Genomic DNA, 12,781 nt, shown 5'->3' with positions numbered 1-12,781 from the left:
TCTTTGGTAATCTCGGATTATTAAATTTACGTTTTTGTTTCGCAGACTGTTTTGTTTTTACATTTTATGAATTTATACAGGTGGGGAGGTTAAGTGCTTTGACAAAGGGTACAATAGCGGTATGCAAACGAGTGCATTGATAAGATGATAAAGAAGACGTTCAAACTAAATATGAAATATCAGTGGCAGTCATAACAATTGCACATTTTGATCGATATTGATCAACTGCAGAGTAAACGTGTTTTTAATTAGATTATGCTGAGGTAGTTACACTAACATGGAGCAAAACAAACGAACTCGGTTGTGGGTGTATAGTGTGAAAGATGATGATGTCATCACAAGATCTTTGGTCGAAATTTTGTCACAGAGCGGTGACAGTTCTTACTGTGCGTTGGTGTTGGCGGTTGTGTTACATCTGCATTTTGGGGTAAGTGTGATCTGAGCATGCAGGTGCGTGCCTGTTGTGAGTCTTCCAAGCGAAGCCGGGCCCTTGCATCTCGACGCCTACACACAGAAGCACCACCTCACAGGGTGGCAAAATTAAACACCAGGGAAGTTGAACAAGCGCGCGCCACCACAGACGCGCATCCCCCGACGGTTGCCAAACGTTCGGTTCCTTTTGCTTGAAATTACCCTTTGCAGAACTTTGCGCTCCGTGTCCTTTTCTTTTGGCTTGCACACGTTGAGTGGAGGAAGTGAAAATACAGTTTTTGTTTTTTTATAGCTAAATGCCAGTATAGTCATTGAATCAAGGGACGTATTTAACACCATTGCTTTCCTCCTGAGAGAGTGAGTGAGTTATTTTTGTATGGCATCGACTGGCAACTGCCCAAGAACACAATAACATGCTAAATGTTAAACACTATGACAAGAACTTTTTTATTGATCTCTCAGCTTCTGTGTTGGCGTGTTTAAATCTGTGTACTCTTAGACTTGACAGACTGGGTGTTTGGGTGCTAATTCCTGTTTCTGCATAATTTGTTGTAAATGTGCGTTGGTGTAAGTGCAGGTGCAAATGGGTGGGTGGGTGGAGTGGGACCTGAAGCAGGTCGAGTTGATAGTTTAAAACGCAGGATTAGTCTAAAGGCAGTGTCTGGTACATCTGGAAATTAAAGCAAAAAAAACGTGTTGTTTAAAGTGTTCTTCAGAAAATGTGTAATCTCAGTCTGAAGAAGCATTACAGGATATTACACAACACAGATACAGAAGGCCATTGCCACATTTTAAAGACACAAAATTTGTAACCCTTTCAGTTCAGAAAAATCAGAAATTGTTTCACATGTTTCGTTTGGTTGAGCAATTTGCGGATCCATTATTTAAAGTCGTAAAAAGATTAAAGGTGCAGGGTTTGTTTTATGCCTCTAAAACTTGGAATATTCAATGCTTTTATAGACCAGAGGTGGAATGCAGAGCGGGTGGAAAGAATATGTGGCATGTCTGAAGTAGGCCATCAACACAATAATGGTGTTCTTTTTTTTTTTTTAAGATAAACACAAAAGCATGTGAATATCATCTTTCACTTTTGACTTCTGACCCATGCGGCACTGAGGGAAATCTGTTGAAAACCCTGCTGAAGTGTGCCTGTGTGCATGCGGGTGTGCTCCCTCTGCTTGTGTGCATATTTGCATGTGTTTCGGTGAGCGAGCGTATGCTGCCTGCAGCTGTGTTCAGACGTGTGAGATAGCCCACACTCGCCTGCGGAAGGTGATCTCGCATCTTGCAGCCTTAATAAGAGTTTGGCTGATGGCCTTACCATGGGCCCTTGGTCTTTAGCTCAGCAACCCAATGCAACCTGCTGGTTGGGTGTGCAGAGCGCAAAGGCTGCTTTACAAAACCTGCAGCAAACCTACCTGCCTGTTATACCTGCATGCTTGTGTGTGTGTGTATGTGTGTGTGTGTGTGTGTGTGTGTGTGTGTGTGTGCACGCACATGTGGGCACGCACATACAGCATCTGTGTTAAAGACCTTTCTCTCTCTGCTCATGCAGAGGTGTCATTCAAACCAAATTTGTGGGTGGGCACCATTTTCAGACATGTTCAAAACCACACACAAGACATAAAAAATACACAGACACATCCACAAAAAAAACAACTGGCTCATAAATTAATTGGCAAAAACACACCATGTAAGTTATGCGGCGAGCATGAAATTAAGTAATTAAGTTTGGCAGTGTAACATTTAGCTAGCTAGCTAGCTAGTTAACGTCAGCCAGAAAATAGTTCACTAGTTGTGTTCAAAATACGTGACATGGAGATGGAAAAGGCTGTGTTGTGTTGGTGGCTAGGTAGCAAGCACTGACAGACAGTGTAATTGGTAAAGGCTATACTATAGGCCAAAACTACAAACTGCTGTAGCTGGTTTGCCGTTATAACTAAGGATGGGGGACCTTGCTGGCTAACGTTAGCTAGCTAGCATTAACATAAGTTGATAACACAGCTTCACAGTATGTCTGTGCTACGTTATTGATTGAATAGCTAGCCAAGTAGACATGTGCGTGACATATTTTGACGGTTTTAGGCTGCTGCAGCATATGTCTGTGGGACAACACAGGAACAATTCAGTTGCCTTCTTATTCTTGCAGCAGCACATTTGATTGGCTAGCAATTGTAAACAGCTAAATATAGCTAAACTTGTTTAGTGCCGCTGCGACATGAGATGAACTCGTGGATGATGGGGAGTTATCGGTAGAAGACGGGAAGGATGAGGGGTGGGGGGTGGGGGATGGGGGAGGAAGAGGTGCGGTATGGCGGAGGAAGCTCACTCATTTCAGCTAAACCTAGGCCCGGTTACCCTGACTGCAGGCTTAACGATGTAGGCAGGTTATTGATTGCTTGAATAATTATTAATATATTTTTACAAAATATTTAGCGGGCACGTGCCCATCTTAATTGATTGGTGCGACGCCACTGGCTCATGATACCTAAACCTGATGGTGACTGAAGAGACAAGACAAAAAATCTTATCACTCACACATTAGATGCTGCCTAGTTTTTTTTCCAAGGAACACAAATGGCTCAGTCCTCTTCACCACAAGCAAAATGTCATTTAAATGCTGTCTTTTTATTTGTGAAAGTGTATTTCAGAGTATTGTGTAATTGGGTATGTGGAGGTTTACTAGCATGTGTGTGGTATGTGTTAGCATTCTGTTTGGAATGCTATAGTCCTTAAAGTTGTACATATTACTTTGCAGTTACATGTCAATGTAGGCAGACATTTGTGGTCTCAGTACAATGTTTGGCACTGACACTTGTTCATGTGTGGTTAGTGGTGTCCTGTGCAACTTTATTATGCTATCATGCTACTTTATTAGATACACCGTGTAAGTTGCTCTAGACAAGGGTATCTGCTAAATGACAATACTGTAATCTAATGCATTAAAATTAAATATTTCATCAATGCTGATCAAGTACAATATAAGTTCATGCAGTAGGTGAATGCAGTGGTGAGGGCATGCTACTGATGGTTAGGCTAAACTTCACAAATCTGTGGCGGAGAACTGTGCTATTCTTCTGTAAGGGTTTAACGTGAGTTTGCCATCACCTTGCACTGTGACATTTTTATTGCTAAAGGGGTGCTATACTTGGAGCAGTTTGATTGGCTGCTTGATTGACTGATCAATCTGCTGACTGTTTTGTGCCCTCCAGATTGGTATTGCTCAGGCTTATCGTTAAGGTAAGTCTGCACCTGTAATCTCAGTTATAATCACTTCCGATTTTAGCTTGCCACCATGTGGGATGGGTGAGGTTTTCACGCGGAACAACAAACCCTGGTCCCATGAGATTTTATGAAAGGTTGGTCATGCGCTTTCTCAAATTGTCCCGCCATTGCCATCTTCGGTAATGAATGGGCAAACAAAGAAATGTGTCTTTTTTCAGACAATGAATCATTTGCGCCTTCCTAAACCATGCAGCTCTCTGAGCATCAAAGAACATGCAAATTAGTTCTGCATTGATTCGCCTTCCTGTTTCTCAGCAAGATGGCCGCCTTCCAAACATTACTTCTGCACAATGCTTTTTTTTTTTTTTGCTTTATCAGGACATCACAGCAGTGCAGCAATAATATTACATGTAGGGCAATGACAATCATCTCCCTCATCTGAAGTGATATATCTTATGACACACACCCATCCACACATAGACTTACATAGCTTTAACAGATTTTACATGTTGCTAAATGCAAAGACATAACATGCCAGGGACGTACGGTCAGGGGAGGAAGGGGAGGCAGAGCCTCACCTGTCATACTCCAATGAAAATAGCTGTTACGAAGAGTAAAAATAATAATAATAAAATAAATATTAAAATTTTCCCACTGATCTGTGTTATAAATGTCATTTCTGTATGATTCCAATCATTTTTTTATAGTCAAAATCACAAAATTTGCAGAGCTCAGCTGCAAATACAGGGAGAGACGAGAGGTGGAGCAGCGACGAGCTCAGCCTCCCCCCTGATTGCACACACCCTCAGAAACTGGGTGGAGCGCGGGCAATAAGCGCGTGCCTGTTACTATCTCTCTGTGTGTCACCAATGTAATGTTTGTAGACCTCTTCATTACATGTCCTCGCCTTCCATAGTCTAAGTAACTTATTTAATTTAAGTAACTTATTGAATTTAAGATACCTCTATCGGATTCATATGTGTTTAAATCTGGCTCTGTTACTATCCAGTGCCTCCCCAGCCATTGACCTCACCACACGTCACTGTAACGTGCATAACATTGTCACTGCCACAATACATAAAGATTTATGCTTGTTGTGAATAAATATATATTACACTCTTACACACATTTTACAGTGCTGAATCAGTGCTAAAAGTAGAAAAGGAATAAAGTAATAAATAAGTAAAAAGTAATAAAAAAAAGTAAACGCTTCAATTATTAAGCGTTGAGAATGTTCAAAAATAAAGAAGTTTCAGAGCTGTGTGACCACCATGCGATAGTTCGACATTTACAGCCAAACCAGTGTTCGCAGCTGGACATGGTGCTGGGCGTGATGAAAACGAAACAACGAACGAACAAACAAAGGGCAGCAGACATCTATGTTCATCACTGTGTTCAGGCTCAACGGGCCATATTCACAGACGTGGACCCCCATGAAAAGCCATGCAGTGATTACTCACAAATCCCTCACTGTGAGTGTGTGCTGCTGGACATCAGTGGTGTGTGTGTGTGTGTGTGTGTGTGTGTGTGTGTGTGTGTGTGTGTATGTGTGTGTGTGTGTGTGTGTATGTATGTGTGCACCTATGTGGGTGAAGGGGTTCAAGAGTTGAGAGGGACCTGAGAACGATGGTTGCTGTCCGAGCTGTGGCTCTGTAGAGGCAGCATCCTCCTGATGGTGTTGATGTTGATGGTGTTGTTCCGGAAAGTCTCTGTGGTGAAGTAGTACACCAGCGGGTCCAGCATGGCATTGAAACAGGCCAGCACCAGGCTATACTGGTAAGCAGAGACCAGCGCCGGGGGGAAATTCGGGCCCTCCGCATCCTCCGGGGATCTGCGGTCCGGGCTGGCGTACAGCAGCCCCAGGATGAGGTGGTAGGGCAGGAAGCACACAAGGAAGATCACCAGGCTGACGGTGATCATGCGCCGGATCTTCTGGCTGTCGACCGCGCCCGTCTGCACCGCCTCACTTCGCCCGATGGCCCGGATCAGGAACCAGGAGCATGTCAGTATGGAGGCGAGGGGCACGCTGAATCCAATGGTGAGTGTGGTGGCTACGGCCACCCGCTGTGTGGCATAGACGGGGGCACTCCCGAAACATTGATGCTCACCCCGGTTAGATTTCTTCTTCTTGAACAGGTAGATGGGCAGGCTGGCACCGATGGTCAGTATCCAGACACACAGGCACACCAGTACAGCCTTCTTTCGCCAGTCCTTGACGCGGGCCGACATGGGGAAGCAGACAGCCATGCAGCGGTCGACGCTAATGCATGTCAGAAGGAAGATGCTCCCGTACATGTTGACCAGGAGGGTGAGGCCAAGGACCTCACACAGCGTCTGAGGCAGGTCGGAGAAGCCCAGGTGGTAATAGATCCTCATGGGTAGGGTGCAGACCAGCAGCAGGTCAGCCACGGCCAGGTTGGTCATGTAGACTATGGTGTGAGAGCGGGACTTGCTTTGGCGGCAAAAGACCACCAGCGAAATGAGGTTGAGGATCAGGCCAGCTATGAAGACCAGCGTGTACGCCCCGACAAAGACCAGGTTCCTCTTCGAAGAGGCATTCTGGGACATGTTCTGGGACGTGTTCATCATGGCTTTCCCCCTAGTCACAGCTGTTAGGAGAAAGTTATGAGAAGGGACAATTATTTTGGATGAACAAAGAACTTGAATGAGAAATGTCCCACGAACAGAGGGAGTTTTTATGAGGTAAAATCTTAGATCAAACCCTACAAAGCTATGTCTGGCATAGAGGCATGGAACTGTCACAGAACATAAAGATCTTCACAATCAAAATACATACACTTAATGGATTTATTTCTACAAGAAGTGTCCTTCCCAGGATCCAAGGTGAAGTATTTAGTCTATAACAGAAAACAAACAAACAATTAAAACATACATTAATGGAACTAACTACTACAAGTCAAAAATGTACACTTTGCCTGCAACATATTTTGCAATGTAATTTTTTAAAAATCATCTGATGCAATGAATGCATCCAGTTTTAATCTAAACTGATAACTGTTAACTAACCTGTAGACTTCTCCTGTTTAACATAATTGTGCAAAGTACTGAAATGCTTTTTCCCCCAAACCAAGTCTTGATTTTCGCAACATTAAAAACGGATATGGGGTTGCAAGCCAAGGCTAAGAATACACTGAGCTGACAGTTCTAGATTCACAAATGGGAAGGCGGTTTGCCAATAACAGCTTTGCAAATAGAAGTGTGCCATTTGTACTGTCTGCAAGTTGTTAAGGGGAACCAACCTCGCTTCTGAGTACACAGTGATAAATATGAATTTGAGAGCTCTATGATTAAGGGTCTCCAACAGATGCAGGGATGAGGTTGGTGCATACATATAAACTTCAGCACAGTCCTGAAGTAGGGAAGGGTAGGGCAGGAAATCAATTTTTCTTGCATAAGATGATGATGATGATATATTATTTGTATAGGAAGTGAAAAACCAGCCTGAATGTTTTTCTAATCTTTATTCTTTTTAGTCAACCTATAAGCCGTTTAAAACTTAAATTATTATCTAGCCACACATCAAGGTACTGTATCTACGAGTTCAGACATGTTCATCAGGTTTATCACCAAGAGTAGAAGCCTGAGTGCTTTGAGGACCTTCCCTGTGGTCCGGGGTTGCCAGATTTTGTTTATACTTCAGAAACAAAATCCCACCCAAGGCACTAAAAACCCACCCAAAACAGATTTTGGTGATCGGTGTTACATGTTTGTTCCCACCCATGTATACTTCTCTTGATCAGAACACATGTTCTGGTATGAAATGACAGCTGAACATTTGACTTCAGGACATGATAAAAAGATGCCTCAAACAGGACCCACTTAGCTTTCCAAACAAATTTGATTTAAGTGCTGATTTGAGGTCAGTTTTGTATTGTTCTATGTAATGGTTAAGGTTAGGATTTGTATGGGGTAAACTTGTCTTGTATCAGTGCAACTAACTGAATTGGGGAAATGATCTGTAATGTGCTATTGAAAGGGTGTGTTTCAACATTTTCATGAGGAGAAAGGGATTCAAAAACTTTTCAAAAACCTGTACAAAAGTAGCTCAAAATATCTCTGCCTAGCCAAAGCCATTTTCTCATACACAATGAGATGAAAAAAACCAGCCATCAGGCAACACTGATCTGATCACTGGATCAAATTAATTACATTTGAAGGACTGTCAACAATACTTTAAAACAAAGACCCAGAGTTTGCAAAATGATGATTAAAATGATTTACCACAACTGATTTTTCCAAGATGGTTTTGGGGGTTTGTTTTTATCTGACGTGGCAAGTTAGTTGGAGTTGACAAAGACAATGATTTTATAGTTCTACAGAATGTTCATTTGTCATTAATTTTTTTACAGGTCATTTTAAGCTAAAATTCTGATTTAGACCTTTGAATTAGGTATGAGGTACAGTTCTCTTGCAATTTGGAAATTGAGCCAATCAGCAGAAGAATTTCATTCACAACCTTTTGCCCAGAGACAGTTGCCCAGATGCAATGATTCAGAAATGCCTGAGAAGCGAGGATGCTTTCTTTTCCTCACCCTGTGTCTCAGGAGCATGGATATCTGTATTTGAAGCAGCAACTGAAAGTTAGTGCAATTTCAGGTGCAAGATGTATTATTCTCCAGTGACAACAGAAGACATTGTGGAGGTAAACTCGTCCATGAAGAGGCAAAGCCCTAATGTATGTCACCCACCTAAAGTCACTCTATTGCACACACACACACATGCGCGCGCACACACACACACGCACACACACACACACACACACACACACACACACACACACACACACACACACACACACACACACACACACACACACGTGAACTGCATTCTGTTATTCAAAATACAGAAGAACAGAATGACATATGATAAAAAAACACTAATGCTTGCATTAACCTTTACACAGTAAGGAAAGGAAGGAAATCTAAATAAAGGTTCTAGCTATTGGGTTGTGTCCACACAGTTTGATCTATTTGTGACAAATGTAGGATGGGAGACCTGAGCTGAAGAATAGATCTTACTGAGACACATTCATTTGTGGCAAGCAATTGGAGCAGTGATGAAAATCAAATTGAACAGGGTGTGTGCAGAGGCAGAAAAAAGATGACAGAACCCAGCAGCTCAATTCAGATGCTGTTTGTCTGTGGTTTTGTGGTGTGGGTCTCAACTCTGCTGAGGTCCTGCTTCTCTCACAGGAGCCAGCAAGACAGATGCATAGTTAAAGCCATTTGCTTTTTTTCAGTTTTGAAAGAGCTTCACTGTTTCGGTTTGGGATGCCACGCCACAGCATAGGCATGTACCACAGTCCAGTCCACTTTGGTCAAATTTCCTTCGTGTTTCTGATGTGGACTATTAAGTCCGTGAACATGCAAACTGTAGCCCGCAGAAGCGCAAAATGTTTGTTTCATTTTGACGTTTGGACACATTTGCGTGTATATTGATGTTCAAGGCCTTGGGTTTGCACAGTACAGTTTGAGACGCCTCTCCCCCAGTTAAACCTTGAATCTTTATTTAGATCTCCTTCCTTTCCAATCTGCAGTGAGGAAACTGCGGCAACTATGGACAGACCCGTCCCATGCAGAAGAGAAAAAAACAGTTTCAGAACACGAAACTCAAGTGGATGGAAAATGAGATGTTTACCGAAGCAGGAAATTGATTTTTTTGTATCAGCGTAAAAGGGCTTATCTAATATTTTCAAAAACGTTTTTCTGAAAATGTTTGCATAAGGCCTGGTTTGAACTTTTGCAATGGAGATTGAAAGTGTGAACATCTGCTAAAGAAAAGATGACACCCTGTTGTGTATCATTTGAACCCTTAGAAGGTGACCATATCTTCAATACTTTATTTTTTTTTTTTTTGGGGGGGGTGGGGGGGGGGGGGGGGGAGAGATTGCTTGTTCCCCTTTTCACCCATGTTTTGTAATGCCCAGTTATACATTAGGCCTCTCCTACTGTAACAGTCCTCCAATATACATGCATGCCACTTGCAACTTATGGACCTTGGCTGACAGACCCACCCATTTCCCCAGTGGAGATTCAGTCCACCTCTGTGGTATCTTTATTAGCAAATGACACAGCTGAGCCACTGCGGAGCCCTGAGTTTTGTGTGTTTATAAAACTTGATTTAGCAACCAACCAGTCACAGTACCTCTCTTTTGACACACTATCATTTTGTGACTGTACTCCTGCTCAAGCATCTCTTCTTTTGTGAAGGAAGCAAGTAGTTTCAGTAAGCACTAAATTTAGGAAAGCAGGTGCAAAAGAAAATGAGTCCTGGCTGGTTTGTGAAGGCATGGGTGTGGCACACTAGCATATGTTACTGCTCCTCTCATTTCCCATTTTAAATTGACCATAAAAATAGGGCTTCAGATGCCCAATGGGTCCTAAACAATGGCTCAGTGATAAAGCTCAAGCTCAGTCTAACTTTTTGGCTGAGCCTCCCCAGCCACACGGCCAGCTGGGGCCTGATTGCTGTGAAAAGTCCACGGTTTGTCCGAACCAAAGACCCTCACATTGTTAAACTGGCAAAGATGCGCAGAGCCAGCTTTTCATCCGCAGATGTTCGGAATGCAACTTTATGTTCCAACTGAAACTTGAATGTTGTAGACAGGACCATAGTGCGATAGGAAAAAGAGAAAAGCAGACGTGGGAGATGTTATCACGAGTAGGCGAATCCTCACAGGCATGTGAAAAGCTATTGCCCGACGCTGCCTTTAAATGCGGTGCGGTTTCTGTAACGGATTTCTGCTGGTGACATTCAAGCACACTGGCGATGCGCTGCAGATGTGATTAAAGGAGCCCCCCTTCTCGCTTCAGTCCTTCCTGTTCTGTATGAGACAAGAGCCTCTCACTCGATTAAGAAAAACGGAACAGTCGCGGTGTAAGTAGCGCCAATTCGAATGCATTTACCATAAAGGAGGATGTTTGGTTTATACAGGGGTTTTCAGTACATTATTCAGGACTTAGTTCCTTATGTTGCATGCTTATCTGCAGCTTGTTGCAGTTATCATTAATATGTACTACACTTGTTATGACATTTTCATACTGTACAAAACAATAACAGCTTGTCAAATAGACAGTTGTTAAAAGAAAGGCAAACATAGGCTGACCTAATGCATAATGCATATTGCACATTAGGGATGCTATGGCACACGGTATGTTGTTAAACCGTTCAGTATGCCCCCTATGGTTCAATATGCACATGTGAACCTTGGTATTACAATATGCCATTTTCCTATAATTTCCAAACTTGCTTATTGCAAGACTGCAGACTACACACACATTGTACAAAGAAGCACTTTTAATTTTAATGTTTTTGCCCCTGATTTCATACGGTAGAGACAGAAACCAGGTCTAGTCAGTCATGCTGCCATTTTTCTAAATGGAAAGTTTTATTTGTCTATAGGCAAAATAAAGAGTTCATTGTTTAAAGGTGATGTGTTTTTATTTTTTTCTTAAATATAAAGATACTGAAACCATACCATTACCGTGGCCCAAAAACCGTGATACATACCAAACCGTGGGCCCAATGTACCGTTACATCCCTATTGCACATAGTATAAATACAGTATATTCAGTAGAACAGATAACAGACTGTAAAAGCTGTATTTTTACTTGCGGCAGAAAAATATAATTCCTCCAAACCTTTCCAGAAGTTATACTTTGTATACTATCTATGCATAAGTCACATGATTTAACAAGATAACAACAGTTTGACAAAAGGATATGATACTGTTTTAATCAGGATTACATTTAAACGTTAAGTACGATTAAAGTAATTTCTTTCCTTGACTCTATGACAGTAACGACACCCAGGTTTGTCTAATTCCATCCATACCTTTTTTCAGTCACAGAGGCTAGGTAGCAAGGTCTGTTGTCATCACATCGACCGTATCAGTAGATCACGTGTAAGAGTAGTATTGGCTGTGAGTGTTTGGTTTCTCCAGAGACCAATCCAGGATCCATGTCATTTTGTGACATTGCGGACAGGGGTTTCCATGAAGACTGGCCGTCTTATGGCTGCATTGGCTACATTTTGTGTCCCCATGGGTGGGGCTACCATGTGCTGTCATTCACCAACCCTAATGAACCAATCAAAAGTCTATTCTCTCCATGGCGAAATCTATGATTGCTTCAAATCAGTGAGCTATTGACATGGCACACTAACTCCAGCCAGTTTGATGATAACATGATAATGATAACAATAATAATGATAATATAATTTATGTAGCTTCCAAGAGACTTACAGTGCTTTACTGTGTTGAAGAGAGGTGGTGGTTGACTCACCTAAACCACCAATGAGGAGCACTCACCTGGCTGATGCACTGCAGCCATTGTGCACCAGAGCACTCACCACCCATCAGCTGAAGTGGATGGGGAGGTAATTATCTGGCCAATTGTACTGGAAGATTATTAGTAGGCCACTGTGAAAGAGCCTGATTGTGAGTTTTGCCCAGGACAGGCAGCCCCGTTCACAAAGAAAAAGTGCCATAAGGTCTTTAATGACCGTGATGGGTCCGCACCTAAGTCTCATCTGAAACACGGCACCTCCTATGGCACAGTGTCACCGCCATTTCACTGGGGCATTGGTCTCCTGTTGGTTCCAGAAGACCATTTCCTACTGGCCTACCAGCACGACTTCCAGGAACAACCTGTTTGTTCTGAAAAATAACACTAGTATTCAGCTCCACAGTATTATGTTTGGGTGAAATGAATTCTATTTTTAAAAAAAGAATTTGTATTTGTTTTAAAAATAATCAAAGAGGACATTCCTGTTCTTTCTTCTTACCAAAGCATCTGCTGGTATACAATGAGCACAACGGAAAAAGCAACTTTGTCAACAATAGCTCAACAACATTAGCTCTATAGCCTCAAAGCAATTCCTGCAGTTCCTACAGATTACAGTAATTAGCTTAATGTCCTCCAGGTTTCCCTGTAACTCATAAAGTTGATCACTAAAAAAGATAACTGGCTGTGGTAATTTCACTAATTAAATGAACAGATAAACAGTGGTTTGATCCAGTCCCTTATATCATTGAGGTGACAAAACAGGAAGACACTCAAGCTTAGACAAACCACAAATGAATCAAAAGACCACTGTTCAATGA

General features: G+C 42.3%; 1 protein-coding gene across 1 annotated transcript; it reads right to left on the bottom strand.

Moving 5' to 3' along the window:
* Positions 1-5,172: 5,172 nt before the first annotated feature.
* Positions 5,173-6,511, bottom strand: LOC118791643 (lysophosphatidic acid receptor 4). The gene is made up of 2 exons (XM_036549088.1): positions 6,455-6,511; positions 5,173-6,266 (listed from the first exon to the last, which is right to left on the bottom strand). The coding sequence occupies exon 2, from the start codon at positions 6,244-6,246 to the stop codon at positions 5,257-5,259; it is 990 nt and encodes a 329-aa protein (XP_036404981.1). The 5' UTR covers positions 6,247-6,266; positions 6,455-6,511; the 3' UTR covers positions 5,173-5,256.
* Between the last annotated feature and the right edge of the window lie 6,270 nt (positions 6,512-12,781).

The sequence above is a fragment of the Megalops cyprinoides genome, chromosome 16, assembly GCF_013368585.1.
Source record: "Megalops cyprinoides isolate fMegCyp1 chromosome 16, fMegCyp1.pri, whole genome shotgun sequence".
Taxonomy (NCBI): domain Eukaryota; kingdom Metazoa; phylum Chordata; class Actinopteri; order Elopiformes; family Megalopidae; genus Megalops; species Megalops cyprinoides.
The sequence above is the reverse complement of the archived record's forward strand: the minus strand, read 5'-3'. Positions and strand labels throughout refer to the sequence as shown.

Coding starts and splice junctions, on each gene's coding strand:
- LOC118791643 (XM_036549088.1), bottom strand. CDS start 6,246: ATGATGAACACGTCCCAGAACATGTCCCAGAATGCCTCTTCGAAGAGG.